This window comes from Branchiostoma belcheri, unplaced genomic scaffold, assembly GCF_001625305.1.
Source record: "Branchiostoma belcheri isolate BF01 breed outbred unplaced genomic scaffold, Haploidv18h27 scaffold58, whole genome shotgun sequence".
Taxonomy (NCBI): Eukaryota; Metazoa; Chordata; class Leptocardii; order Amphioxiformes; family Branchiostomatidae; genus Branchiostoma; species Branchiostoma belcheri.
In genome coordinates, this window is record NW_017804220.1 from 1,084,894 (window position 1) to 1,112,531 (window position 27,638).

Below are 27,638 nucleotides of genomic sequence, written 5' to 3' on the forward strand. Positions count from 1 at the left end.
AAAATTTGAGATGTGAACACAAATATTTTACTTGGTTTTGATACATATGTCAAGATATTAAATGCATAGTAGTAATAGTATACAGCATTTTCAGAAAAATAATAAGTATAACATTCTTGTTGTACTTTTCTTTAGAAATGAAACACAATTAGTTTTTGCTGACATTCTCCTTAATTTATTTTATATGGTGCACCCAAGAAATTTTTTGTGCACTCAATTTTTAGGTTGGGTGCACCAGTGCACCTTTTCCCAAAAAGAAAAGATGTGTCAGAAGACGTTGTCTGCAGTAGGCAAAATTTTGACAACGTTTTGTGGAAATGCATGAAATAGAATTTTCAGGGGGTTGTAAATGTAACTTCTGAAATTTTGCTCATCCCGGTGCTTCAAAAATAAGCGGGACCAGGACAAAAATTTCAAGCTGGGAAGTGGGGACAGAAAGCTATGCTGCCTCTGAGATTGAAATCATCTTAACATAAAATGCTCTAGGTTATACCAGGATAAACAGCTTATTTCTACAGATCTACTTGCTGTACAAGACTAATACCAGCGTATATCAGGTTTGAACCGGTTTGAGCCACTGCTGGTTGACCATGAGTGACACCCCCGATGACCTTGACATCCAAATGGGACTTAGAGGTAATGCTAACCACTAAACCACAGTTGGCACACATGTCCCTGACCCAGTAGTGAGTACTGTAAATCACAATTTTTTCTCTGTACTTTTATATTCACTATTATCATTACCGTGAACAAATAATTTGCTGACTTTCTTTTTGCTGCAACTAATGCTGCCACCGCAAACGAACTGTTCCGCAAAACCAGTCCGCAAACACCATTTTTCTAAGACTTTGAACTTTTGCTACTGTGAACATAAAGTGATGCACAGTAACAACAACACAAGGTTCTGATTAATAAGCTATGCATTCTAGAGAGATAGAAGAGGCCTCATGAATGACACACAACTGGACCTGATTAAATCCTGAAGATGCCATGATGAACCTTTGAGCTGAATGCTATGATATATAATCTATACTAATTAATGAACAATAACACAAAAATTGAAGAATGCAAGGCTCTCCCCAGAAATTTAGAATTAGATGGAGGCAATGCCCTAATAATCTCCAAGCAGATGTTTTGATGGCTACAAAGACAGTATCAAAATTGGCCAGACAGAATCCATTTGCCATTGCCAGTTACCTTTTACCACACAAAGTAAAAAAAAAAGAAGATTAAAAAACGAATATGATTATGAGAATATCAAGAGGATGAAATAGTGGAAAATTGTCACTATTCTGCTTAATTGTCAATAATACTAATAGAAAAAATGCACTATTGACAGGATCATAATAGTACAAACTGTTGACAGGATCATCCTGTCAATAGTCCTATACTAGTCCTTAGGCCTAGGATTGGAAAAAAAATGTTGTGTTTCCTGTTCCCTGACTGACCCTAGCTTTTTTGTGTGTGGACCCCTGCAAGGGACAATTTTCCGAGCTGAATGAGCTGATCGACCTTTTTGATGAAACGTTGTACAATTGGGTCCCAACGTTTATATTGAAAATACATGTACATGAATAAATGTTCTCATGCAAGTTTTACTTTGTTGAATTGTATGAAATTGTATTGAATTGACCCCCAAAGTCTGATTAAAAAAATGAAAGAAAAACCTACCAACCCTATTTTCTTAGTACTGAAACGGGAACGCAGTACAATTATTTTTTTTTTCCTAAGTCTTAGTACATGCTGTGTCCATATGGAAGCACATACACGTTTCACTGATCTTTCTGAAGTTTTGTTTCTAACTGTGTATAAAGTTGGCCTCTTTCTAGTTCACAGCTGTTTCCTGGGTTAACCTACCCACAGGTCTGGTGATTATCGGAGGCCACATATTACTTCAAACTTCCTGGTTCCTTCTGTACATCTGTACGCAAGTGTAGAATCAAGGTCAGTTAGGACCTGTGGTGAGGCATCAAGTGCAGTTTTTAGGGCTTGCAAATCTAATTTTTTTTAAAGCCAATATTCTAGCCATTTATCTATATACTGAGTTGAAACCACACTATCCCAATGTATATTGACCCTCATGGACCAAAAATACCCAAAATTCTGACAGAAAATGGTTACTGGAAGGGCCCTGGGCTGATTTTAGGGCACCACCCAGAAAATAAAGGACTCCTCTTGGGGCTAGTTTCTGCAGTTTTAAATGCCCAAAGTATGAAATGCTGATTTAAATGTGCTTATGACAGTTATGTGAAGCAGTACTAGTATGTGTCAATATCACAAAGACTGCCCTATTCACATTCAGAATATTTCCAGTTTTGCTGCCCTGAAATCGCATTGGTACCCAAAGCAATGTCAGGGCAGTAAAACTGGATTTTCAAAGTCAAATTTCTGGTCATTTTTTCATGTAGTAACTTGAATCCACCCTACCCCAAAGGATACAGGAACCAAAAATGTGATGTCACTGACAGAAAACGGTTGCTTGTTTTGTAACATAGAACTTTTTAGAACATTTTGTTTGGAAAATATGTTTAATTGACCAATGCATATTGTGTACACATGGTCCCCAACACAACAAAAAACAGTTGCCTGTATTGTTGTGCTGCTCTCAAAAACCCATCAGCTGTTTTCTAGACAACAATACTTCACGAACTAGTGCTACCTCAGTAGAACTGTGCACAGGTTCTGTAATCGAAAAATTTCTTAGGTACAAGTCCAAAATCTAATGTGCAATGACAGTACCTAATCCCTAAGTACTGGTACTGTACCTAAATAATTTCACACAAATTACATGCTTATTTGTCATTCTCTGGCAGAAAAGGCGTAAAAAAAATATCTGGTCCCCCATAGGTCCCAAAGTAAGGATAGCATGTTTGTGTCACAGACTGGCAGTGTTAACTGCAATGAAAAATCTATATACAGAGGCTTCCAAGGGTTTTGATTTCTCAATAAACAAACAATAAACACGTCAACAAGGGACTTGAATATTTCATTGACACTTCCTAACACACATTGTAAACAAATTGTGTCTAGAAAATTAGTAAGCAAACAATAATAAACTTCAGCGTAGTGGGATTGATAACTCCTTAAGGCTTAATTTCTACAAGCAACGTTTAATTAAAGCTAATCTGGATGCCCGTAGCTATCTGCTATCTTTTGTTCTTTGGCTTCTTTAGCCCAGTTCCACTTTAGCTGACCTGGGCTGGCCTCTAGTAGTTTTGGCTCACAATAGTTTGTTTGGGACATTAACAAGTCATTTCCTAGGCTTAGCACCACAGTCACTGTGTAAAAATAGACACTTGAGGTCCCATGAACAAACAAAGACGGGCATTTAGGCCGTGGAAAATGTATCTAAATATTTGTCACAAAATATGGGTGTGGTACGTTGTGTTATGCCCCTGGCAACACGCTTTCTATCACACATATTCAAACTAGCCTTCATGTTGTTATACTTGTACGAGATGTTTTAACGTATGGAGGCGGTTACACGATGTTTCAAGTTTTGAGAAGAAAGTCGTGGTGGCAGGGGAAACAAAGCTATGGTTTACGTGTACACGCGACATGTCTTCAGTCCACACGGTACTAGTAAGAGAAATCGTTTTGTACAAGACGTGATCACGCTCACAAAGGCAACTTCGGGCGAGCTCAAAACAGCTTCCCCTGCAAGCAGGAGCTTCGGGACGAGCTCGGCCGCTCGCAGAAGGTCTGCGGGTGATGTTTTGCAATGGAAGAAGAGCAGACATACCTGGATTTTCTGGAAGAAGTGTGCAGAAATCTTCACAACACCCTGAGCGCGTCTGGGCGGTCCTTTTTCTTACCGGGATGCTGGCAAGACCCTCGCTCGAGCCAAATTAGGGTTTGAGTCGCCCACAGAGATTTCTATTTTTTGCCTGCTAAATATACATCAAGAATATACAAATTTTCAGTAAATATTAAGATATTACTGATTAATATTATGTATAATACATATACAATACCTTTGTATATTCTTAGTTTGACAAAATTTGTTGTTATTGCATAGTTTAGGGAAGGTGAAAAAATATTCAAACTGGCAGTTATCTTAAGACAGCCCGTATTTTGCGACTGCAAAGGTGGCGTTTACGACACAAACTGCCGCAAAACGTAGCGAATCTTCCGTTCCCGGGTGGAAACAAAAATGGCGGCCCTGGCGTCGGTCGTTACCTAGGCTCGCAAGACAAGTTTTCACCTCAAAGTTGCTGCATTTTCGCTCACTTCTCAAGCGCATAGACAGTGTTCTCAGATCAGGCAGGTCTTCTGGATTTGAAACTCAGCGCTGCAGGGAGCTGAAAGAGGTAATTCGTCCGTTTTTGCTGGGAGAAAGAGGCGCTTTCTTTCGCGAGTGAAAAGTTTGTGTGGGTTGCTCGACAACGGCCAAAACATCAAATGTCATTAGTCGAGACTTGACTTTCAACAACAACAATTTTCAAAGGTATGTTTACACAGAGTACGTGATTGTTCTCAAGGAAAATACTCCGTGTTTTGAATCTCCGTGGTTCGATTTTGATTTGATTTCGAACGTAGAATTGCAGAAAATTTTTCAGATATACTGAGGCACGCCCCACAGCGAGAATTTGCAGATGTGTAGGAAGCTGCATTTTTTGTTGCAGCAACTATAAATTCAACTTCACTATTTATCAACGGATTTGGCCAAACTATCGACGTTTACGTCGTGTACATACCTTTTTGAACACCCTTGATATTAACCACTGCATTAGCAGCATATATCTTCTTGGATGTGAAGTCTTGAAGTATAATGTTTAGTAACAGGTGTTTTCACAGGTGTGAAAAGCACCTGGTACTTGAGACTTCTTAACCCTTGTCCTGCTGTACGCAACATATGTCGCGCGGCACATGCAGTACCATCTATATAACACCCTGTATAGATACGATTTGGGGGTATTTCTTGTGCAACGCATCACACCGCAGCGAAACGCAACGAATGCGGAAGTAACTGTGCCACCGCAGGCCAAAAAAATTTGGGTTTCTTATGATCTAATTAAGACATGAAATTATTGAAAAATATTGTGCCAGGAATGCCAGCAGGACAAGGGTTAAGAGTCCTCAGGAAAAAGGAGCTGTATTCTCCAAGACGTAAATTGTAAGAAGTCCTGTTAAAATCCAGCCGTATGTAGAATGTGGGAATTTTGCACACTGGGTTCGAAATCCTTTTTCTGCATATCTGCAGGTCTTGTGTTTGTGAGATAATTTGAAAATCGGCGTGGCTATTTACACTCCCGGAGTGTATATAAAAGACAAATAGATTTTATATACACTCCGAAATACTAGCCTCCTTGGTAGGCCCAAAACCTGGGTTTTTGTGAGTGTTTGAGGATTCAGGGGCACCAAGTTTAAACCTCGGTCTTCAAGTTTATCTTATTGGATGATGAAAATCAGAAAACAACACGGAAATCTCCACCGAAGTTCGGTCGAGCGGACCGCCCCGCCCCGCCCCGCTTGCCCCCCTGGCGTCCTCGCTACCTGGTTGATCCTGCCAGTAGTCATAGGCTTGTCTCAAAGTTTAAGCCATGCACGTGCAAGTTTAAACTGTCTCAGTGAAACTGCGAATGGCTCATTAAATCAGTTATGGTTCCTTTGATCGTCACATCCTACATGGATAACTGTGGTAATTCTAGAGCTAATACATGCGGAAGAAGCGCCGACCTCACGGTCTGGCGTGCATTCATCAGACCAACAAGATAACAAGACCAACCCGGGGTTCGCCCCGGTCCCTTTGGTGACTCCGGATAACACAGCCGATCGCGCGGTCTTCGCACCGGCGACAGATCATTCGAATGCCCTATCAACTTTCCGGGAGTGTATATAAAAGACAAATAGATCTTATATACACACCGGGAGTGTATATAAAAGACAAATAGATTTTATATACACTCCCGGAGTGTATATAAAAGACAAATAGATTTTATATACACTCCCGGAGTGTATATAAAAGACAAATAGATTTTATATACACTCCCGGAGTGTATATAAAAAACAAATAGATTTTATATACACTCCGGGAGTGTATATAAAAGACAAATAGATTTTATATACACTCCGGGAGTGTATATAGCCACGTTCTTTGAAAATTATGTGCACCAGACAAATTATACCTGTAGCACTTAGAATTTAGTAAGTGTGGATCACACTAAAACTGTTCAGAGCTCACTGTAAGGACCAGTACAGGTGCAGAAATACTTGCACAGCTCTGATTTTACGTGTACTGACCAGTTACATGTACTTGTATGTATACGATAACATGTATGTTATTGTACTAGTACATGTATATGTAGCCGTGGAGACTCTTGCTTCGGGTTTACATTTCATTACCCTCAGCAAGAGTTGTGGAAAGATCCATTGGCAGAACTGCACATTTCCCGTTGGCTGCCCGATGCTCCATTTTCGCCCAGGTTTTTTGCTGTCCCGAGCTTCCCTACAGTATAAAACCACGGCCAGGTTGCCGATGTTCAAATCAGCCTAAATATTCCACAGTGCAACAGTTTCTAACCTTATATCAGTGTTTTATGTTCGGTAGCCTTTCTGGTTATGATCGGAGCACTTTCGGTCGTGCGTCGGTAATCGTGACCCAATTGGTTCCGCCAATGGATCTTTCCACGACTCTTGCTGAGGGTAATGAAATGTAAGCCCAAGTCAAGAGTCTCCACGGCTACTAATGTTTATATGGTATTTCATGCCCTGGCAAGGGCCATTTAAAAAAACAGTCCCAGAATAGAAGCAATATCTGTGCACCCACACATTTATGACATTATGTAAGAACTACTATGTTGAGACCTGAAAGGTGGGCTAAGGACAAGGTTACAGAGATTTCCAAGGAACTTGTTCTCGCCAACCTGAAAGTTCTTTCTTTCATCTCAATTTTTTTGATTGATTGATTGGCCAAATTTCTGTCTGTCTCGAGCAGCAAAATTCTGTCAAATAAATAGATAAATAGAAAATTTAGACAACAGACAATTAAGACCAGTGCAAAAAGTTGATATACCTTGCTGTAAATATTGTTCATTATTCATTTAAAAAACAATGATTCAGTATCCACCAAATTGGAGAACATCCTTCAGCTAAAAACTCAAACTGACATCATGTGTTTCAATTGTTTGTTTGTTTTTTTCCAGTAACAGGTAGTTGTTGAGTTGATGTAAACAGACCTGTGTGCAGGAGGGACCAATCAGAGTGCCTACATGGCCTGTGCACAGGAGACAGGCACTGCTTCATTCCACAGGTCAGCGATTGGTTAATTGGTTGATTGATTGATTGATCCATGGAAAATGGCTATTGTATGAAATAACATAATGTTTTGTATATATACTATTGACAGGATTGTCCTATCAATATACAGAATATTTTACATTGATTGATCCAACATTTCTGTTATTGACAGGATGATCCTGCCAATAATACAAAAGTTTCTGTTCTTGACAGTCCCAAACGTTTGTTATTGACAGCAGGATGGTCCTGTCAACAGTCCTAAAAGTTTCTGTTATTGACAATGACAGGACCATCCTGTCAATAGTGCAAATTTTCCCATTATTGACAGGACCATCCTGTCAATATTGACAGGACCATCCTGTCAATAGTAAGATATTTCTGTTATTTCATGCCCTAGCAAGGATCTGTTATTCACAGTAACAGCCTAGTATTTGTTATTGACAGGACCATCCAAGCATAATAAAACAAGAAATAACAAAAATGTGCCAAGAAATGGCAGTAAATGTCACTACAGGTGCTTTTTCCTAAACTGGAGTATTTTTGTTTTGCCATGCTAAAATTACATTGGTTGCCTCCACAGGCAGACTACTGCTAAAGAGAATTATACAGTAGAAATACTCGTTTTGTGTAGAAGAAGTTTAATTTCCTTCCTTGCACCATCTTACACAGATTCCCAAGGGACATTACTGTAAGGGACATGGCATCGCCTCCGAAGGGGAACGTTTGTATCACGGAGTACGCAGAGGACGTCATCAACCCAGAACCAATCATGATCGAGGACTCTGAGGAACTGGTGGACGAGTACCTTTCCCCTGGCAGATTGGTATGTAACACCAGTGCTGATTGGTCAATTCAAAAACCACCTGTTACAAGTGATTGACAAGTAGAAATAATGAAACGCAATTTTGTTATTGTTAAATATTATATAATAGAGGGAGAATATTAGAGAGATTTATAATACTGAGGTAAACATTATTATAGTGTTCCTGGGTCATTTTGTTTATTGTTATTAATCGTCTGGAAAAAAACAGGTCAAGGAGGTATTATAGTCAATAATCTGCTTGTTGACAGTAAACAACTTTTGTTATTCAAATCGAGTCTGAACCAGTCAAGAGAGAAAATGTGCTGCAACAGGAGAAAGTAAAAATAGTCAGCTGATATGTGGACAAATACTGCAGGGCTTGAAGTATTTTTCTGCATAGTTACCTGCACTGGTGCAAGCATCATTAAAAATTACCTGCACCAGACAAATTTTACCAGCACCACACAGAATTTAGGAAGTATGGATCATACTAAAAACTGTTCAGAAACCACTGACATTATTTCTGTAATACTTAATAGGTGGTAACAGTTAATGCAGCAAATAAAAATCCACATACAGCTTAAATAGTGGTGTAAAAACATCACAAATAATTGCACATCTCCAATTTTACCTGCACTAACCTGCATATGCCATGGTTTGAAATACTGGGTGCAATATGTGCACCTTAGTGCACCCAAATATGGAGCTGTGCACCCAATCTTTTTCTGTGGGTGCACCAGTACACCCAAATATTTTCGTAGATTTACGTAAAGATGTTAAATGTATATGTACTGTAGTATAACTATAGATGTCAGAAAAATAATAAAATCATTGTTGTCATAGTTTTGTTTAGAAATTAAACATATTAATTAGTTTTCGCTGATATTCTTCTTATTTTATTATGGTGAACCCAATTTTTAGGTTGGGTGCACCAGTGCACCTATTCCCCAAAAATTCTGAATTTTGAGCCCTAATATGCAGATGGTACTTACTTCCTATTTTAGTTGTAAGGAATAAGGTGTCAGATCTTCTTGTTGTTTTCATGTTAATCACAGAAAGCGTTAACTGGAGTGGAAGACTTGGATGAAGTCCAAACTTTGGAGATGGCTGTTGATACCAGGGAAAACAGCCTGGGGAACTTTGGTGAGTTTTTGTACAATGTACTCCTTTATAAATATCCTAACTGGTACTACAATACTACAGTGTAATTGTGTGAGATTAGGGTTTGAGTTTCAGGATTTCGAGTTTGATATTTTTGTGGTAACGACAGTAATTCATTTATTCAGAAGTACTAGTGACTCAACTTTGCTGTATTTGAACAGTGTTCTAGCCAGCATCCATCTTTCCTTCATTTGATAGAATTTTGTAGCTCAACATGACTGACAAGAATTTTGCCCACTCTTCTTTAAGTTTGACAGACAAAAGTTAATGTGTAAAGATATGAAAAAAGATGGCATTAAACTTTAACCCTAGTCTATCAGTAAAATTTGTTCCTCAAAGTGCAGGAAATAGCATTTCAGATGGTCAAGATTTCATCAATTTCCCTTGGGAGCATGCCCTTCTTTTTGTATGAATTTTTAAGACAGTTGCTGGATATTTGTGCCACATTAGATACATTTTTCTGTTCTTTCATGGGCACCACATTTTACACACTGCAGCAGTGACACCTAGCTGCAGTAATAGGTAGTGCAGTCAGTATCAAGCGATTGTCAAGTCCACTTCGGCAAGTTTGACAGTATTCACGGTTCTGTCTGTTCTCTCTAGGTATTTGCCCACATTAGATATATGTTTTCAGTTATTGTATGGCCTATGGGCACAACATTCTTCAAACTGCAGCAGTGACACCTAGCTGCAGTCATAAGTATTGCAGTCAGTGTCAAGTTTGACTGTTTTCACAGTTCTGTCTGTTCTCATTCCTGCCACATAAGATGTTTTCAGATGTTGTATGGGCACAACATTCTTCACACTGCAGCAGTGACACCTAGCTGCAGTAATTTGTACTGCAGTCAGTGTCAATTTTGACTGTATACATGGTTAATGTTCTATCTGTTTTTTTCCAGGTTCCCTGCTGCCCAAGCTGCAGCAGCTGCGGCTAAACAACAGTGTGATAGCGTCTGTGCGTGACCTGGGCACGTCCCTGCGCTACCTGCAGGTGCTGTGGATGGCCAGGTGTGGGCTGCAGGACCTGGACGGAATCAGCTCCATGTCTGCTCTCAGGGTAGGATACAGTAGTTATTTCTTTTGTCCAAAAATTAGTGTATTATTGCTACAAGGTTGGATAAAATACATAAACACATTGGGAAATGGGGGAAACTACATGTTATACCGATTTTCCTTTAGCCATTGTTTTATGGGGTTCTCATTAATTTCTCATTATTTCTGTTGTCCTTGTTGTGTACTGGTTTTTTGTATCAGTTTTGTTGTCATCCATGTGTGTCATGAATTTTGTTGTGCCATGATTTTGTTTTTCTATCTTGAAATGAATAAAAAGAAAGAACTTAAAAAAAATACAGTAGTTCTAGCCAGTGGTTCTTTCCATCATTTGACAGAATTGTGTTGTATAACGGACAAAAATTTCACCCAATCTTTGACACAAAATCAGCATGTGAAGATACAAATGTATGAAAAGAGATCAATTAACTAACCTTAGTCTATCAGAAAAATTTGCCTCTCCAAATGCAGGAAATAATGTTTCAGAGGTTCAAGATTTCAAAATTTTCCCAGGGAAGTATGGAAAAGGATGGATGAAAAGTTTGCCCCTTTGATCCTATTTATAACTTTCATTTCCATGTACATTTTGTAATTAATAACCCTATACTTTAACTTCATCTGGTATGTATGTGACATCCATAGATGTACATGCAGGGCTCGAAATTAACATTGTCCCAGTGTCAAATGACACTAAATTTTCAGCTTGGGACAATTCAAATTACGTTTCGGGACAATTTTGGGGCAATTGGAAAATTCTAAGACCATCCACGTCATTTGGGAACGCGATCCATCCATCCTGCTGCAGACTGCTGGCAGCCTATGAATATATAATACTCTGACAAACATTTAAATTTGACCAATCAGGGATTCCAAATATCAGGGACGGTGCCATGCCCATGATATTATCATGTATTTCCCTACATTTACTAATAAAGTGGACTTCAAGTTGTACAAATTCAGTTGTTGTTTTCTTATTTTTGTCATCAACTTATTTCCTGAAAAGCAGGCTGGGACAGTCCATCTTCAGTTCGGGACAATTGAAATCTATGTTCGGGACAATTCTGGGACAATAGTGAAAAAAGTTAATTTCGAGGCCTGACATGTTGAATGTTATCACTCTTCAAATTGCACAACATCCCTTTCTCTCATGGTTTCATGTACATGTATATGCGGGCATTATTCAGTTCAAACACTTCTTTCTTTGAATTCCCCACCCAGGAGCTGTACCTGGCCTACAATGACATCAGTGATGTGTCCCCCTGTAGTCTGCTGGAGGAACTGCAGGTTCTAGATCTGGAAGGGTAAGGAACTTTCAGCCTTTGGGAGAATTGGCATGTGTGTTTTATAAAAGGGTTTGTGCTATCAGGAAAAGAATTTGATGTCCACAAAATTTTTTTGCAATGTCAATATTATCCCATTTATAAATTTTTTACAAAGGCCTACATATACTTTAAGCATGTTGTTAGGACATATTTCGCAATGAATTGGCATTGCCACATGTATTTACCCAGCCAGTGAGTTCTTTTGAGTTACTATTTTGGAGTTTCCAAGCAGATCACGGAGGTTGAAAAGGTCGATCAGCTCAAAAAATTAATGTCCATTTATGTCCCTTGCAGGGGTCCACACACAAAAAAAAGGCTGGGGTCAACAGTTTTTTGTAGGGTTGGTCGGGAAACAGGAAACACAACATTTTTTTCTTAGGCCAAATCTGTAATTTAGTGTTTAGTCAAATGAATGAATAAAGCTTGTGCATACATGATATAACGTACTACAGAGCATTATACACTAACTGTCTTTGTTTTGCTCCCCTCTCTGCAGAAATAACATAGATGATGTGGCCCAGGTGGAGTTTTTAGCCCTGTGTCCTAAACTGACCACCATGACACTGGAGGGGAACCCTGTGTGTCTGGCTCCTAACCCTGATGCTGAGGTAAGGACCTTATTGTCAGACTGAAAACTGTCTTTTATCAGCATGTTGGCAAAACGCACTGCGCCTGCGCAAAACTTGTTATGTATCTTAGCATAGTTCTCACTAGGCTGTTTGAGCGTAGGGGCCCCCTACGCTGTGATTTTGACCCCCTACGCTGTGATTTAGCCCCCTACACTGCATTTCAACCAGCGTAGGGGTGGTTTTTGGGGGCCAAAGCTTCATTAATCTTTAAAAAAATGAAAATATAACTTAAGAATGAAGCTATAACAGAGGGAAAACAAAATCTGTCCCCCAATAAACAATAAATAGTGTCTTAAGTGGTTAATATTGAGTTACAAAATTTTGGGGGGAGAATATCAGGCCCATGTTTTGGGGACTCGGTGCGTGACTCGCGCCGCAGAAAGTTGCCCTTCTATACCTGACCCCTACGCTGTGAAAAAATCCTGGTGAGAACCCTGCTTAGCATAGTACTCAATATGTTATCATCCAACCCAGAAAGGAACAACAAATAGTAGACTCGTGCCTTCAATTAAGAGTTATTTTGCAAGAATTGGGGTATACAAAACCAAGTATTTTCCAAGAACTATTCTGGAGTGAAACTCGTTGCCACCAAGCACAGCTGGTGTATCATCACTTGACAGCATTAAACTCCTGCAGTTAAATATGCAAAGATGGGTGTAACACAGGTCATTCGATGTTACAGTAATATAGCTAGCTGTCGCAGTGCTGTGTGCCTGCAAAGCTGGTGTGTTACGCTGAAGGGCAGTAATGCTGGCTATAGAGGTGCAGATATAGTATCTGCTGCAGTAGTGCAATAGTTTCTCCTAGACAGGCACAGTGTACAAGTCGTAAAGATAATCATAAGTATGTTTTTTCTAGAACAACGACATGTATGACTACCGAGGGACCATCAAACAGTCCGTCCCCACCCTCCTGTATCTGGATGACGAGCCGCTGTCCAGCCGCGGCACAGGTCTGTCCAAACCCACCAGTCTGAGCGCAGAACGACTGGTCGTTAACGAGTCCATCAAGGAGAGTTTGGGGTCAAACGAGGACATCGATGATGGAGGTAAGCGAGGTGTGCTCAATGTAAACAACAGTGAGGGATCAGGGGTTTTACACAGTTGTGTTTTGATTGACAAGACTTAATTTTTTTGCTTTGTTAAGGTACATGTTTGATGTACATGTATTGTATATCCTTCGCATTAAAATCAAACTTGTAAAATTGACTGAAATCAAAAGCATCAGGTACTTGCACTGCTTAGCACATGAGAAAGAGTGTGGGAGGTCAAACACACAGCACTACCAGCAGACTAGCCCCCTGCTGTAGTGCGTTGCACAACTGTGTGTCGCCCAAGGGCTACAGAAATGGAGATGGGCACCACCCTACACTCAGCATAAGAGCATGGGGGGATGGGAGTTTTCTGCCTAAAAATCTAGGGAGAAAAAGACTAAGCTTGAAGCTATCATCAGAATCAACAAGAAATTCACAATCATAGTAAATGAAACAAGAAATTCACAATCATAGTAAATGAAACAAGAAATTCACAATGTCTACGTGTATGTTAAATTTTGTACTATGTGTTATTGTTTTCTAGTTCTTTTCATTAGTAATTGTACTACATAATGTGTAATTCAAATGCAATAAAAAAGTTGCTAGTAATTTTGGAAATTCACAACAGCTCTAGATACTACGCAGAGGTATGAATTTAAAGCTTTTTTTCTTAAACCTTGTTTTACTCCCAGAAGGCAGACCGTTGTCGGGGTCCAGTAGACCAGGTTCTGCCTGGAGGCCGGGGTCAGCGAGACCGGGGTCAGCCAGACGGAGACCAGACTCCGCCATAGCCAGGTTAGGGACGGCGGCGCGACCGGCCACAGCCGCCCGGCCCGGTACAGCAGGCAGACCTGGTACAGCTGCAGCCGGCGCACAGAGGCCGGAAACTGCAGGTTTGTTTGTTTATTTGTTTGTTTGTTTAGGATTTCCATAAGTGTGAATTTTCACACTATACTTCCAGGAGTCCGTAGTGAATCAGCAGACAGTAGTATTTGGACCTTCGCACACCAGGGCATGCCCCTTTTCTTTTTTGAAAGGTGTGGTGGGCTCTGTAATATGAGTGGGGTGTGGCTCACCCCCAAACACGGGACCTCCATTTAACGTCCTATCCAAGGGACGTCCCTAACCAAAGCTAGGTACTCATTTACACCTGAGGGAAGTGAGGAAAGTCGTGTAAAGTACCTTTTCCAAGGGCACAAAATTCAGATGCAGTGTTAAACTAGCATCCAACAAAAACTTTGAAAAATCCAGGTTTTGCGTTACACAGGCTGTATTGATACATATAGTTTATGGAACGTCGATGAAGGTTAGACATCCAGGTAATACGATGCGCCAAAAAGCAGTTACTCAAGCAACTGGATATGATTTTGAAAACGTCAGACAGGATTTGGCACTCCCAGCCCCGAGGACAGACAACACTTAAGCTCCTGTTCTGTATAACAGGAGCTTTCAGACTAATTAGCATCATTTTGTCTTGACTTGTCTGACTTTTGTTCCTTTTTTGACTCCCAAAAATTTGTCTTCACTTTATTTGCATATCAATCAATAGGTTGTGCTTATAAACCTGCATTTCCCCTCTGGTCTCTCAGTCACTGACGAAAGCTAGTGGATACTAGCTGAAACGTCTGACGTTTTCAAAATCATATCCAGTTGCTTGAGTATCTGCTTTTTGGCGTATAGTTTATGGAAGTTGTGACTATTAAGCATGCCAGATAGAAATAAGTCCATTATTTTGTTATATGAAGCATGAATGAAGAAGCAGCCTGTCAATGTCATGCCAAAACTTTAAATGTTTTTATATTATTTTCTTCAGGATCAGAGGAGTTTGCTCTAGATGAAGAGCTCAGTGATCTGACCAGAGGTAAGAACTTACAATGTATCACCAAAACATCTGCCTTGTCCAACATACAGCTGTGTACAAAAAAGGGATGGCCATTCAGTAGCAACTGGTTATTCAAAAAGTTTGTCTTGCACGTGTACATGTGTGTTAGTTTTCCATTCCTGAAACATACTTTATGTACTAGTAATAATCCGGCTGCCAATAATCCTACGCTGTAGGGCTGGGCAGTAACGGAGAAGAAGAAGAAGTAATACTAAGTACATTGTAGTCTGTCTGAGCGAGTATTGTATACGTGAAAAACTGTTAGCAGAAAATGCACACCGTTGTTAACCCATGTTTGTTTACTAAATGACAATCACATATAGATTTTCCAATTGAAGTGTATGTTAAATTTTTGGCCCAAAAAAGGTTACATAATGCAGATTTACACTTAGCTCTTAGTCTACTGGCTGCAATATTCATTTTTGGGATTAGGTGCACTGGTGCACCCAACCTAAAAAATTAGGTGCACAAAAATTTTATGGGTGCACCCTATAAAACAAAACCTAATTACAAATCTTACTGCTCCTAGTATGAGCTTGAATCTGGAATGGAACTTTAAAAATCTTAAACAAGTACTACGGAAACAACAAAGACTAATTATTATTTTTCTGACACTTAGATGCCAAGAATATCCTGCATACTATTATTAATATACATGTACATGTGATATGTACAATAATACAAGAAAAAATATTTAGGTGCACCAGTGCACCCACAGAAAAAAAAATTGGGTGTACAGCTCCAATTTTGGGTGCACTAAGGTATTAAGTATTTTGAGCCCTGACTGGGCAATGAAGCTGACATTTGTGAATGCAAACTGTTTGTTGTTCTTACAGGAGAAGTAATATGTGGCCTTCCCAGCAGAGGACTCAAGTCCAGGAAAGGAAAGGTAAGACGTCTAACACTAGTATGACTTTGTATGTGGAAGAGAAAGCTTATTCTTAGCTGATAATTATTATAATAAATCTGTAGTCTTCTTTAAAATGAGGAGTAAACCTTTGGACCTGAAATGTTTCATATGTTTTCTGGTAAACGTTTGTTGAAGAGGACTGTCATTGTCAAACTTCTGTCTTGTCTCCCTGTTCTATTCTTGCAAGGAGAGCCCAGAGAGAGACGGAAGCCCTGAATGTGTGAGCAACAGTAATGATAACAACGCTTTAAGACCTGGTCACATTCGTTGTATGATCCCTGTACAATACAATGTAGATCCGCCTACATGTACCTCCTTCAAAGAGCCAGTGTACACGGGGCAAAGAAAAGCATCCTACAATGATCGACGTGCAGCATGTGTTGTAGGACAGATTTCTGATTGTGTAAACAGGTTCACCAACAACACACGACGGTTTTCGTGTGGCACGTCCAGGATTGTTTACACGGTCAAAAAATCTGTCAGGAGCGTGTCGATACACCCTTTTTTGTTCAAAGTGTAGAAATGCAAAGTAAAAACAATTAGAAATGCAAATATTTGACAGACATACAGCCACTCTCTCATTGGTTGAACCGCTAACTGCCATCCTCTCATTGGTTGAGCCTCTAATGTCATCATTGTGAATTGTGTCTCTATTGCAAACTGAAATTGTTAGAATACACGTAGTTACTGAAAATGTCTGTCTCAGATTCTTGTTGACGGTTGGTCCTGCTTGAAAATTCAACAACATCAAAATCGTAGGACGGCCTACGACGCATGTGACTGGGCCCTTTTTCGCCATTTTTTTTTTGCTTTCCTTGCAGCTTTGCCTTGAGAATGAGAGTAAAGGCTTACTAGCGACTATACCTGAAGTGCCATTTTTCCTGCTGCGCCGTGTGTGGCTTACAGACCCACCGCTTCTGCAGTGTGCTAACGATGATATAGTTTGCAGCAATTCACAGGTGGTGACAGTGTTGAAGGAGTGCTGGCACGCTTTGCATGCTGCACATGCATCACAGTTTTCACCCACCCAGATTAGCAATTTTGCACGATAGGAAACATTTAGTCCACAGCAATTTTCTTTTTCTCCAGTTGGATTTGCCAGCAGTTTTCCAGCATGGTTTAAGTTGCATGTACATTGCCCAACATGAGTGCATGTACATGTATATAGTATTGTGTGATGAGAAAAGACCCCATCTGTACCCAATGATATTACCACACTGCTTACAACAGCTTCCCCATTGGCTTTGCCAATCTTAGAACCCAGGTATAGTTTACAGCAACAGGCTGCTGTGCAACAACCTCACTGTACATACACATGTATGTCCCTTGCATTGCACCATACTATTAGTTGTATGTAAATTACTGTATGTTTAGTATTTTATAACAAATAGTATGGGTAAAAACTCTAAATTAGGAATACTTGTCGACAGAGACTCCAATCAGGATGCTGAGGGTCTCCCATTTTTAAGTACTAAATTTCAAGTCATTATCCATTGATTAAAAGTGACATAAATCAAAGTCTTTTAAGCAAATATCAGATTGAATTTCTTAGAATGCCTCGATCGGGATATCTACCATTAGAATTGTCGATTCTACCAGATCCGAGTCTCTCTATATAACCTGGCATATATATTTGCACAAGTTCTTAACTAACTCCTTGTTTTGATATTACATCAAAGTTGTATACTATTTCTAATACTTTACCATCCGTTGTCCTCCCCTAGCTCCCCACAGGCCTGTCAGCCCTCCCCACAGTGGAACAGATCCAGGCCTCCCCCTTCAGTCACCTGCTCCACAGACCTGAGCACACCTATGATGAGGCCTTTGACGCTGACGTGTCCAAGGAAGATCTGTTCGCCGAGCTGAAGGCATGGAGGCAGGAGTATGAAGGGTAAGGTGGCAAGGTTGTCATGTGGTTGGGGATCTTAACTCAGAATCTGGAGCTTCTGGGTTCGAATCCCTGACAGGTCCCTGGGTGTTGTGGCTTAATTTGGGAAAGGCCCTTTACGCCTTATCAAATGTGGCTTGTACTTACAGTACAAAACTGGTGTCTTACGCCAAAAGGCAGTTCACTGGTTACACGAAACTAACAAAACAAACAGGCTTCTCAGTAAACCCAGAAATGGTACCCGTAGAACTACCTGACTTGGAAGGAGAGGGTTGGTCTCCGCTTTCCAATACAGAGGATTAACAACCCACTGCCCATATGGCTATGGGACCACCTTTACCTTTTAAGCTACACCTGAAATTTTACTTTTACAGTTTCAATTAAGTGTTGAACATTGTGCCTCTGCCAAAATTATCTTCCAACCAACTGCTGAGAATTTTCTTCCTGCAGTCATAGGTCTTTTTTTCCAACAGTTACTGTAATTGTTGGATTTCCACTGGATGCTGTATAATACATTGTCATCATATTCATCATCGGCCTCCTTCCGTCTGAGTAGACGATGGGCTTGGCACTACATACTATAATTTTAGACAAAATGTCTTTTGTTAAAGCAGGCTAGCTCACATTTCCAATTCTTACGTTACAGGAAAATCAAGCAGAGGTATGTTGAGATGCGGGAACCACAGGTGTTGAAGATTTCCCACGACGAAGCCGCGGACGTCGAGGACGGCTCCGACGCTTCTGTCTCGGACGACGACGTCGAACTTCCCGTTGACGAAGACTCGCAGTTGTACCTCCGCTCGCAGTCCCCGGTCCACGTGCCCTCCCCTCCCTCCTCTTCTCCTGTCTACCGCCCCTCCCCACCCCCCTCCTCACCCACGCATCGACCCTCCCCACCCCCCTTATCTCCCACACACCATCCCTCCCCACCCCCTAGATCACCCCAAGGTCCCCCTCCCTCACAAAGGCTTCCCTCCAAACTGTCGAGCGACGGCGTAGTCAGACCACGCACTGCCGCTGACTTCCGAGTGCGGCGATACCGGCCGCGTACAAAGGAGGAAACCGACGTGGAAAGATTGAGATCGTCAGCGCCAAATGAAGACACGAGGCCGCCGTTACCCGAGGAAAGGTCACAGGTCAGAGATGGAAGAGCGCCGGGGAGAGAGCAGGGAACGAGAGCGAAAAATATTGTGTCTTCACCCGAGGAGGACACGGGAAGTGCCCAGCCTGGGCCGGCTGGACGGACTAGAACATACAGGTGAGGAAATGTGTAAGATAAAGTTTAACATGTAGCCAGACACATCTAAAGGAATTTCTGTGATATAAGCCGCATTTATACTGCAGGTTTGTAAAGTTTTTGCATACAGGTTTTGCTTTGCATTCATACAGAATTGCAGTATTCAAGTCATAAACCCGAGATAACAAGACTGTTCCACCGTCATATGTTCTCCATCCACCCTCCTTCCAAAGTTTTGGATACAGAAATCTTGGTCTGGGGAATAAGCTGTCCATTTCCAGCTAATAGAAATTCCACAAGACTACAACGTTTAACAGTGCTGTCCTCTGTTTTCACACACACAAAATGGTGTACACACTCAGGCTTAGTTCAGTATTTGTTTGTCGTCCGTAGTTCTGACGACAGTGTGGACGGACAGGGCGCCAGGAGACCGTCTCCTCGCCGCAACCGCAAGAGTCGGGAGCAGCGTCAGCTCATCTACGAGCGGGAAGACGCCAGGCTTAGCGAAAACCCGGCAAAAACAGAAAAGTGGGTGTCGCCCAAAAGAGTTCTCCAAGACTTAGTCTGAAAGAAATGTATTCTGTTCAATGATACAATGAGAAAAATATGACAGGGCTGTTACTGATTTCTAGATAATGCTTAAAGCTACTAGAGAGGGAATTTTTGGTCTAAGCTTTCTTTTCTAAAACTAACCTTTTGCAGTAGCAGTACAGAGTTGACTTGCTTGTTACTTCAAATATTTTTATGTACATCTACTTTCAGATATAGCAATGAAGTTGAGATCTCCACCTTAATTTATGCTGAGTATTGAGTAATGAACTTGTTTTCCATGGTTGGGTTTTGGGTGTCGGATACATTATCATACATGTATATTGACTGAAAACCAAGCAGATGTCAGGAGGGTAAGACTGGCCGATTGAAACAAGAAATGACACAATTCTTTATCGCACGTAACCGCTAATAGATAATAATAATTACACATAACCTCTAGTAAACTATTTCAAAATATCTCTTTTCCACTAGAAAGAGCACATGATGCATTACAGTCCAGTAATTAGTCCAATTCAAGTCACCAAGGTGACCAATTATTTCAGTCACACATCGTCATCACACTTACGCCACCCAACCAGCTATTTCCATATTGGCCAGCATTTTATTAAAGTATTTCTTGTTCCCTCCCTGTACAGACCAGCTGCTAGACCTGCCCGGACCCCGCCGACTGAAGTCAACCCCACCCAGCCGGTCATCCGGTCCACCCACACCCCGCCCCGGCGCCAGCTCCCCGCCGTCCCCCGCCCCGCCACCGCACGCGCTGCCATGATGTCACAGAGATTACCCAACCGCCTGCCCAGCAAGAGCAAACCTCCGTCATAAGGGAATTTACTCAACAAGGAAGGCCAAATGATATTGGGATTTTCTTATACACGACTAGGGGTCCTTCCTATCCTGCTTATGTTTCGATGTCTATCAGACACCTTCCTCAAAGCTTATGACTGGAGTACTGCTTCTCACTATATACAAATGTATGTATCTGAGGAAGGTGTCTGATAGACGTCGAAACGTAAGCAAGGTAGGAAGAATACCTGGATGTGTATTTACTAATACCCCCGTCGTAAGGGTCTGTAGAGCTCACGTGTCAACATGGAAGGCCAAAGTTGAACAAGGACTTAGTATTAGACCCGATTTACATTTGGGCAAAGACCTGACAGTACAAAAACTGCACACACATCGTGCAGACCGTACAAAAACTTGTCGTTCTTTGACGCACCTCAAGAACATACGCTCAGATCGCATGCCAGCCTTCGAGGTACATGTTACATACCATCTCAGCATACGTTCTTGACATACGTCAAAGCAGGCCAATTTACTCGAAGGAAATACTCGATGTGCACAGTTTTTGTACACCTGCATGCATACACAGTTGTATCCTCATCTTTTTGCCCACTAAATCGGGGCTTAATGTTGACTAATAAGCAGTGGTGAAACTGTCAGGCTTGACACATTCTCTTTTTCTATGCATCTAAGTCATATTTTTGATGTTGTGTGTCTTATCAAGTGTTGACCCTACCCCTGGCACTTACCAGTACAACAATGGTGTGTTTCAGATACAGAGCCAAATCATGTTTGTCCAGTCAATTGTCCAAGGTAGAGTAAATACTGTACGTCTGACAATTTTCAAAATCTATCCAGTTGTTTGAGTTACTGTTTTCTTGTGAATTGTCCAAATATGTTATACATTGCCCCCTGCCAAGCAAGGAGTTGCTATGCATGAAAACATGCTCATGCTATTGGCCATTTAGTACTGGACATCTGCTGTGCTTGATTAAAAATCTTGTATCGCTTTGTCAGCATCTTTCAGTTTCCAGTGATTTGTTTTGCACAAAATAGCACCCATGACTTGTTATGTAGACAGAGGTCTTTAGTGTAAAGACAGAAATCTTAAAATAAGACATATCGTAGATTATTGTGTCAATTTATTGTGGAAAATTGAAGTTTTCCACATTTGTCAAATGAAAATTGAAACAAGGACCAAATAGATAGTATTGTCATTGAAAATTTTGCTGGTTGCAATTCTATGTGTGTGTATATATACATATGTATATATTTTGGTGTATCTGTATATATTTGCATGACAGTAACAAATCATACTTTGACGTGGTGTTGTGAATATTAGAGAATGTTTTATAGATAAATTTTTTGATGATCAGCTAATAACAGCTGAGGCTTTTTCGAATACTGTAACTAGTACTAGTAGGTAGGGTTTGTGCAGTGCAGTGACAGTCTATTTAGGCAGAACTTCCCTTTGTCAATAGGTATGGCGGCTGAAGACTTGATGAGCTCCTAAGAAATTTTTCACTCTCTAATAAGGCCATACCAATTTGATTTGTTGGTTCTCAGATTTTCTCGGAAAAAAATGTAGAAAAAAATAAAAACAGACCAAGGCACCCTATGATAGCCCCAAATGCTATGATAGTAGCCATGGAGTCAACATAACAGGCTAATTTGTAATTCGAACAATGAATTTCAAACTTATATATAGGATCAAACCACTGCATTGATAGATGGAAAAACCATAACAAGTCTGAAGAGGAGGGACTTCCTTCAACTGTTGGGGTCAAAATATTAGAGGCTGAAGAAATTATTTTTTTGAAAATCAGAAAAAAAATTAAGTGGGCAATCCAAGAACCAACAAATTAAATTGGTGTGGCCTAAGAAATTATTGTATCCTCTACTAGGCTTCAGAAGCTGGAAAATTTAGAAATTTGCCAAATAGACAGATACCGGTAACATGCCAGGGGAGTTGGTCTATCTGCTAAAGGAGCACAGACACTCCTGGCTAACTGTACACATTTATGGAGCTTTTCTTTTTGTTATCTCAAATGCTTCCAATTATTCAGAGCAGGTATTTGTATGGAACAATCTTGTGGAAACATTTGTGCCTCTTAACAAACGTGTATAGTTTTACATGTTATACTGTGTCAACTTGTGTTGAAAGTGTGTTCAGAGTATCAAGCTATTGAACATTATTTTGAAGAAGCTAAAAGAAAATTCTTTGGAGCAAGTGAATACCCTTTGTACTAGTGATACATGTACATGTAGGACGACCAAAAAAACAAACATGCAAAATATGGAAAAGCTCTGTTAAAAAAGTACCTTTTTTATTGACAACTGTATAGTGACAAGAGGTAGTTGTTTAATTCTCGAAAATGGTTTCCTCTTCTCATTGAATCTTAAGTGAAGTTTGAATCTGAAACAGTCTTCAGATATTTGTCAGTATTTCCAAAGAGCTATGACAGTTACCAGTACTGTGTTTGAGTGCAAGTCAAAAGTTGTGTGTATACGGTTCTTGAATGTTACTAGTGGTTTTGAGCATATAAAAAGAAACACATGCCACAATTCATTGTCGTGTCAGCGTTTTATTTGTTGTACAGTGTGATAGTACATGTACTAGTAGATTTTTCTAGTAGTGCTTTTTGTACAACCCTAAAATCTGTTCTTATATCATCATCCATGGCTCGAAATTCATTTTGGGGAATGGGTGCATGGGTGCGCCTAACCTAAAATTGGGTGCACAAAAATGTTTGCGTGCACAAACTAGAATAGCTTGAATGTCGGCAATAACTAATTATGTTTCATTTCTAAAGAAAAGTACTACAACTGCAATGATTCATTATTTTTCAGACACTTAGATGTTAAAAATATGCTGCATACTATATACATTTAACATCTTTATAACATAAACCTACGAGAATATTTCGAGCCCTGTTATCAGAATTCCGCAGTTGGCTACCACCCACACGTGGGAACACTACTGGACGAACCACACGCTCCAGCAATCTACTTGACTGTCCCAAGGCTAGAACCGAACGCTATAAGAACAGTAGTATCCCATATATGATATCCCTTTTAAATAATCATCTATAAGTACATGAATTGTTATCTGTATGTAATGTCTGTTAAGTGAACGTCAAAGTAATGTTGTCCCTCCTGCAGCAATTTTATAAATCAATCAGTGTTTTAGATCTTAATGTGTAACCAAGTTTTAATGCTAATAATTGTAAATAACTATGATGATTTTTACTGTATACTAATGAATTTTAAAATGAATTAATTGTACAACAGGATGTAATTCAGCCTGTGGCTGCAAATTCCTCGTTTTATCAATAAACCACTTGATTGATTGATTGATTGATTGATTGATTGATTGATTGATTGATTGATTGATTGAAGAATGAGGTAAATTGCAGGAAATGACCCGGAAAACAGGAAAAACAACGAACCCCTCGAGGTAGATATATGTACATGTATACGTAGTAGATACTAAAATGTATCATGCAAGAGGTACTAGAGACGATCTACATTAAGGCATTGCAGCCATCCCTCAACAAAGACGGGAGTCGCCACAGACTTCCTACATCCCATGATCCACCGCTCGCCCAGTCACGTGTGTTATGTCTGCATAACGTGACGTCACAGAAGCGGAAAATTGCTCATTCCTTGACAAAGACTGGAGTTGTACACTTCAAAATTGTACACTGCAATTTCTTGTGTTGGAATACACAGAGTTCTAATATAAATACACACCAAAAAACAGTTACTCAAGCAACTGGATATGACGTTTCAGGTGCACATCCAACAAAGGCGGCGTATCCTGTTACCTGGATGTCTAACCTTCACCGGCGTTCTACTAAAATAAATATAACTTCTTCATGTATCAATTTGAATACAGATATGATAAAACTTTCAAGATATGATAAAATGTGTTTAGGTAAATGCTGTATATACTATGTACATGTGCTTTGTATTTTCAGTTTTAGGTTGCGTGTGATGAGGACTGCCCAGGTACAAAGGGCAGGTCCCGCTTACACTGCAACAATGCTTTAAATGCCCGCCGGAAGACCCTGACCTTCCAGGGGTACATGAAGGGATTGATGGCGTGGCACGACCCGAACAGAAAGATCCCCACAAAAATCACCTCAAACGGTATGAAGGACGCCGTGAAGTCAATACTCTCCAGCAATACGGCTGGGGCCTGGAGGACCGTGGACGTACAGAAGATGATGAACATGTGCCTCGTCCTGCGCACCATCTCTGTAGACACGTACTCTCGCTTGTTCCCCAGGGTGCGACTTCGAGCTATGGTCACCACGGAGTTCTTCACGAAGAGATAGGTCTTGACGTAAAACACGACCACTATGGACACCGAGATCCAGTACCCACCCCCGAAGACAAGCGAGAAGTAGTATCTACTGTAGGGGTGGTTAGAGTCGAGGTCACACTGGCTTCTGACCTCGTCCCACCCGAACCGACCCACGCCAAGCATACCGGGGAGGATGATGATCAAAGCACAGACCCCCCAAGACCCTGCTATCCACAAACACGACTTGAGCGGGCCGAACAGTTTTATGTACGTGTTGGCCGACTTGGAGATGCGGATGTAGCGGTTGAAGGCGATGAGGGCCGAGGAGAGGACGGAGATGCAGCAGTTGAGGAAGCCGATGAAGCCGAGGAAGGCGCAGAAGCCGCCGCCGCCCGGCGGGTGCCCGGTCACCACCGCTGCCAGACGGGTCGGCGCCTGCACGGCGGTGATGAGGAGGTCGCTCACGGCGATGTTCAGGACGAACAGGTTCATGGACGAGCGCACCTAGAGGGAGAGGGGGGGGGGGGGCAAAAACCTTGTTACTCCGTGAAGCGAAAGAGGTAAGTCAGTGAGTATTGTGATCAGTGATCAATTGATCCAAGGAGGTTTAAAATCAAATTTTAACCTCCTTGGTTGATCTGAAGGTAATTTCACTCTCGTTGTTGGACATTATCTAATACATGTTGATATGATCCGTATTAATACAAATACGGATCTCATTTACATAACTTTTGAACAACTTGCAATTGTTTTGTCTGCGCTGCTGGGTCTGTGCCTTCGCCTTGCGCAAGTATAAATCAAGATCCTTTTGATGAAGTTGTCTGAAATTTGGCAAGTCAGTAGTTAAAGAAGGTACATTGTCGTACCTGCAATTACTATAGGCCTCGGGCATGTATTTAAAAAAACTCTCTATAAACGTTCTATTACCGGTATACCAACTTCAATTTTTCAGCTGACAGCTTGTAGACAGTACAGGCAGATTCCTCACCTGTTGGAAGCGGCAGAAGGACAGGATGACCAGGATGTTTCCCAGAGTTCCCACCACACTGATGACGCCCATCTGCACGATGAACGTCCATTGGATAACGGACAGGCTCCCAGCATTCCCGGCGGAACCGGAAATGACGTCAGTCGTCATCAAGTCTGCAATGTTATACAATCGATGAAATAGTGAGTAACATGTTTTACGTATATTATTTTAATACCGTAATTGTTGATAGTTGATCCAAAAAAATACGTAAATCAATTTGGCAAATTCAGCATCAAGATACTTCTCTCCACCTCCAACATGTACTGTGAATTAAAGGCATCCAATGCAATTTCAGGGCATCAAAACTGGATTTTCTGGTCATCCTTTTAAATCTTATGTTTTCAGTTGAATCAACCCTATCCCATAGCATGCTGATATCTGTGAGGCAAAAATGTGCTAATGTGAAGCAGTATGTATGAATATCACAAAGATTGTCTGATTCAGAATATTTCCAATTTTGCGGCCCTGAAATCGCATTGGATGTCTTTAAGCTTCTGTTTAAGAAATACCTGTGAAGACGGAATTCGTTGGGAATTCGTCTGCGGTGTACACAGAGGCTTCTGTATTGACCGGGTCAGGAGGTGTTGCACAGTGGGCAGCAGTCGTGGTATTATCTGGTCCGTGCAGCATGCTTAAGCCTTTCCCTGTGAGATACATAAAATACATAATAGATACAACCGGGTATTCAGGACAATAAGCTATGCTTTGGGTTTGACACTATCTTGAAGCCTACCTTAAAGCATGGTTACGTAAAGGCTCTTTTTTTTACTCTAGTGCACATTTTTCACTGAAATAAAAGTATGATTTTCATGTGTATAATGGTCAAAGCTACAAACGTACGTTTGCACAAATTGATATCTACTAATTACCCGTAGTTATTAGAGAATAACTAGATTTTAATTAGGCAATTAGGTTTTTCTCTAATAACTACGGATAATTAGTAGATATCAATTTGTGCAAACGTACGTTTGTAGCTTTGACCATTATGCACATGAAAATCATACTTTTATTTCAGTTACTTGCACCAAAGTGCTATATTATAACTTTAAAGATAATTACATTTGGGGCAATAAAATATGATGACGTCATCCATATGGTGCATAAAATCATATTCATAACCCTTTTGTACCCAGGTATCAATATTCAGTACAACTACAGTTCTTTCTCAATTTCTTTGTGAGAAAATGATGGAAACTTAAAATGCCAAATTAGCCAGGGAGGACACCTTAACACGTTCAAGCTTAAGCCAGCAAATACATTCCATACCGATCACGCCTTGCCAACTATTCTTTGGTCTTTGAAAGATGTTCTCATTGATTCAGTTGATGGAGTGCTTGGTAGAATTCCTACAGGCACTTTTCTAGTCCTTATCTGTGGAATGAAAAAGGGACTTTACGGTGATTGTGTGAAGATAATAGACCGCTATACGTTTTCAAACACAGCAGACAGGGTGTTGAGATAAAGCACATGACTGATATTCTCACAGATCAGGCATACAACACATTACTAGGGTCACCCATGCCAACACTGCAAGAACCAAGCATAGAACTATAGTTGTCAGGATCTATTCATTACTATTGAAACATACATTGAACTCATGGCCAGAAATCGTCATGGTGACATTAAAGCGACACATATATACGTTAAGTAATCATATTTTTCTTGATGCACGCTTTATATAACATCTTTCATACTGGAAGGCCATTATTAGATTTTACAGCATGTCCAGTTGAGAAGGTCACAATATCCTTCCTTTTCAAAGAGTGATATCTATAGTGAAGGCATGCGTCCTTGGATAGAAGGCATTTACTTAT

At 40.6% G+C, this 27,638-nt stretch overlaps 3 protein-coding genes across 5 annotated transcripts in view; 1 reads left to right on the forward strand and 2 right to left on the reverse strand.

The window, feature by feature from the left end:
- The window catches only part of LOC109481866 (GTPase HRas-like), a 26,277-nt gene extending 22,414 nt beyond the window's left edge, over positions 1-3,863 (reverse strand). For both annotated transcript variants that reach the window (XM_019784495.1, XM_019784494.1), the window contains exon 1: positions 3,743-3,863. The gene's annotated coding sequence lies outside the window, so the exon portion shown is untranslated. The remainder of the gene's footprint in view (positions 1-3,742) is intronic.
- Positions 3,864-4,129: 266 nt separating this feature from the next.
- On the forward strand, positions 4,130-20,529 carry LOC109481827 (leucine-rich repeat-containing protein 56-like). Of its 2 annotated transcripts, XM_019784440.1 has the most exons (15): positions 4,130-4,310; positions 7,146-7,252; positions 7,909-8,062; positions 9,097-9,184; positions 10,102-10,259; positions 11,471-11,553; positions 12,071-12,182; positions 13,062-13,251; positions 13,929-14,129; positions 15,050-15,097; positions 15,955-16,007; positions 17,753-17,919; positions 18,563-19,174; positions 19,547-19,681; positions 20,341-20,529. In XM_019784440.1, exons 2-15 carry the CDS (start codon positions 7,212-7,214, stop codon positions 20,525-20,527), a joined length of 2,229 nt encoding a protein of 742 aa, XP_019639999.1. In that variant the 5' UTR covers positions 4,130-4,310; positions 7,146-7,211; the 3' UTR covers positions 20,528-20,529. The 2 variants fall into 2 exon arrangements, with proteins under 2 accessions (XP_019639999.1, XP_019640000.1); XM_019784441.1 differs by lacking the exon at positions 19,547-19,681.
- A 3,938-nt stretch (positions 20,530-24,467) lies between these two features.
- On the reverse strand, positions 24,468-25,932 carry LOC109481793 (alpha-1A adrenergic receptor-like). The gene is made up of 2 exons (XM_019784382.1): positions 25,783-25,932; positions 24,468-25,298 (listed from the first exon to the last, which is right to left on the reverse strand). The coding sequence occupies exons 1-2, from the start codon at positions 25,930-25,932 to the stop codon at positions 24,468-24,470; spliced, it is 981 nt and encodes a 326-aa protein (XP_019639941.1).
- Between the last annotated feature and the right edge of the window lie 1,706 nt (positions 25,933-27,638).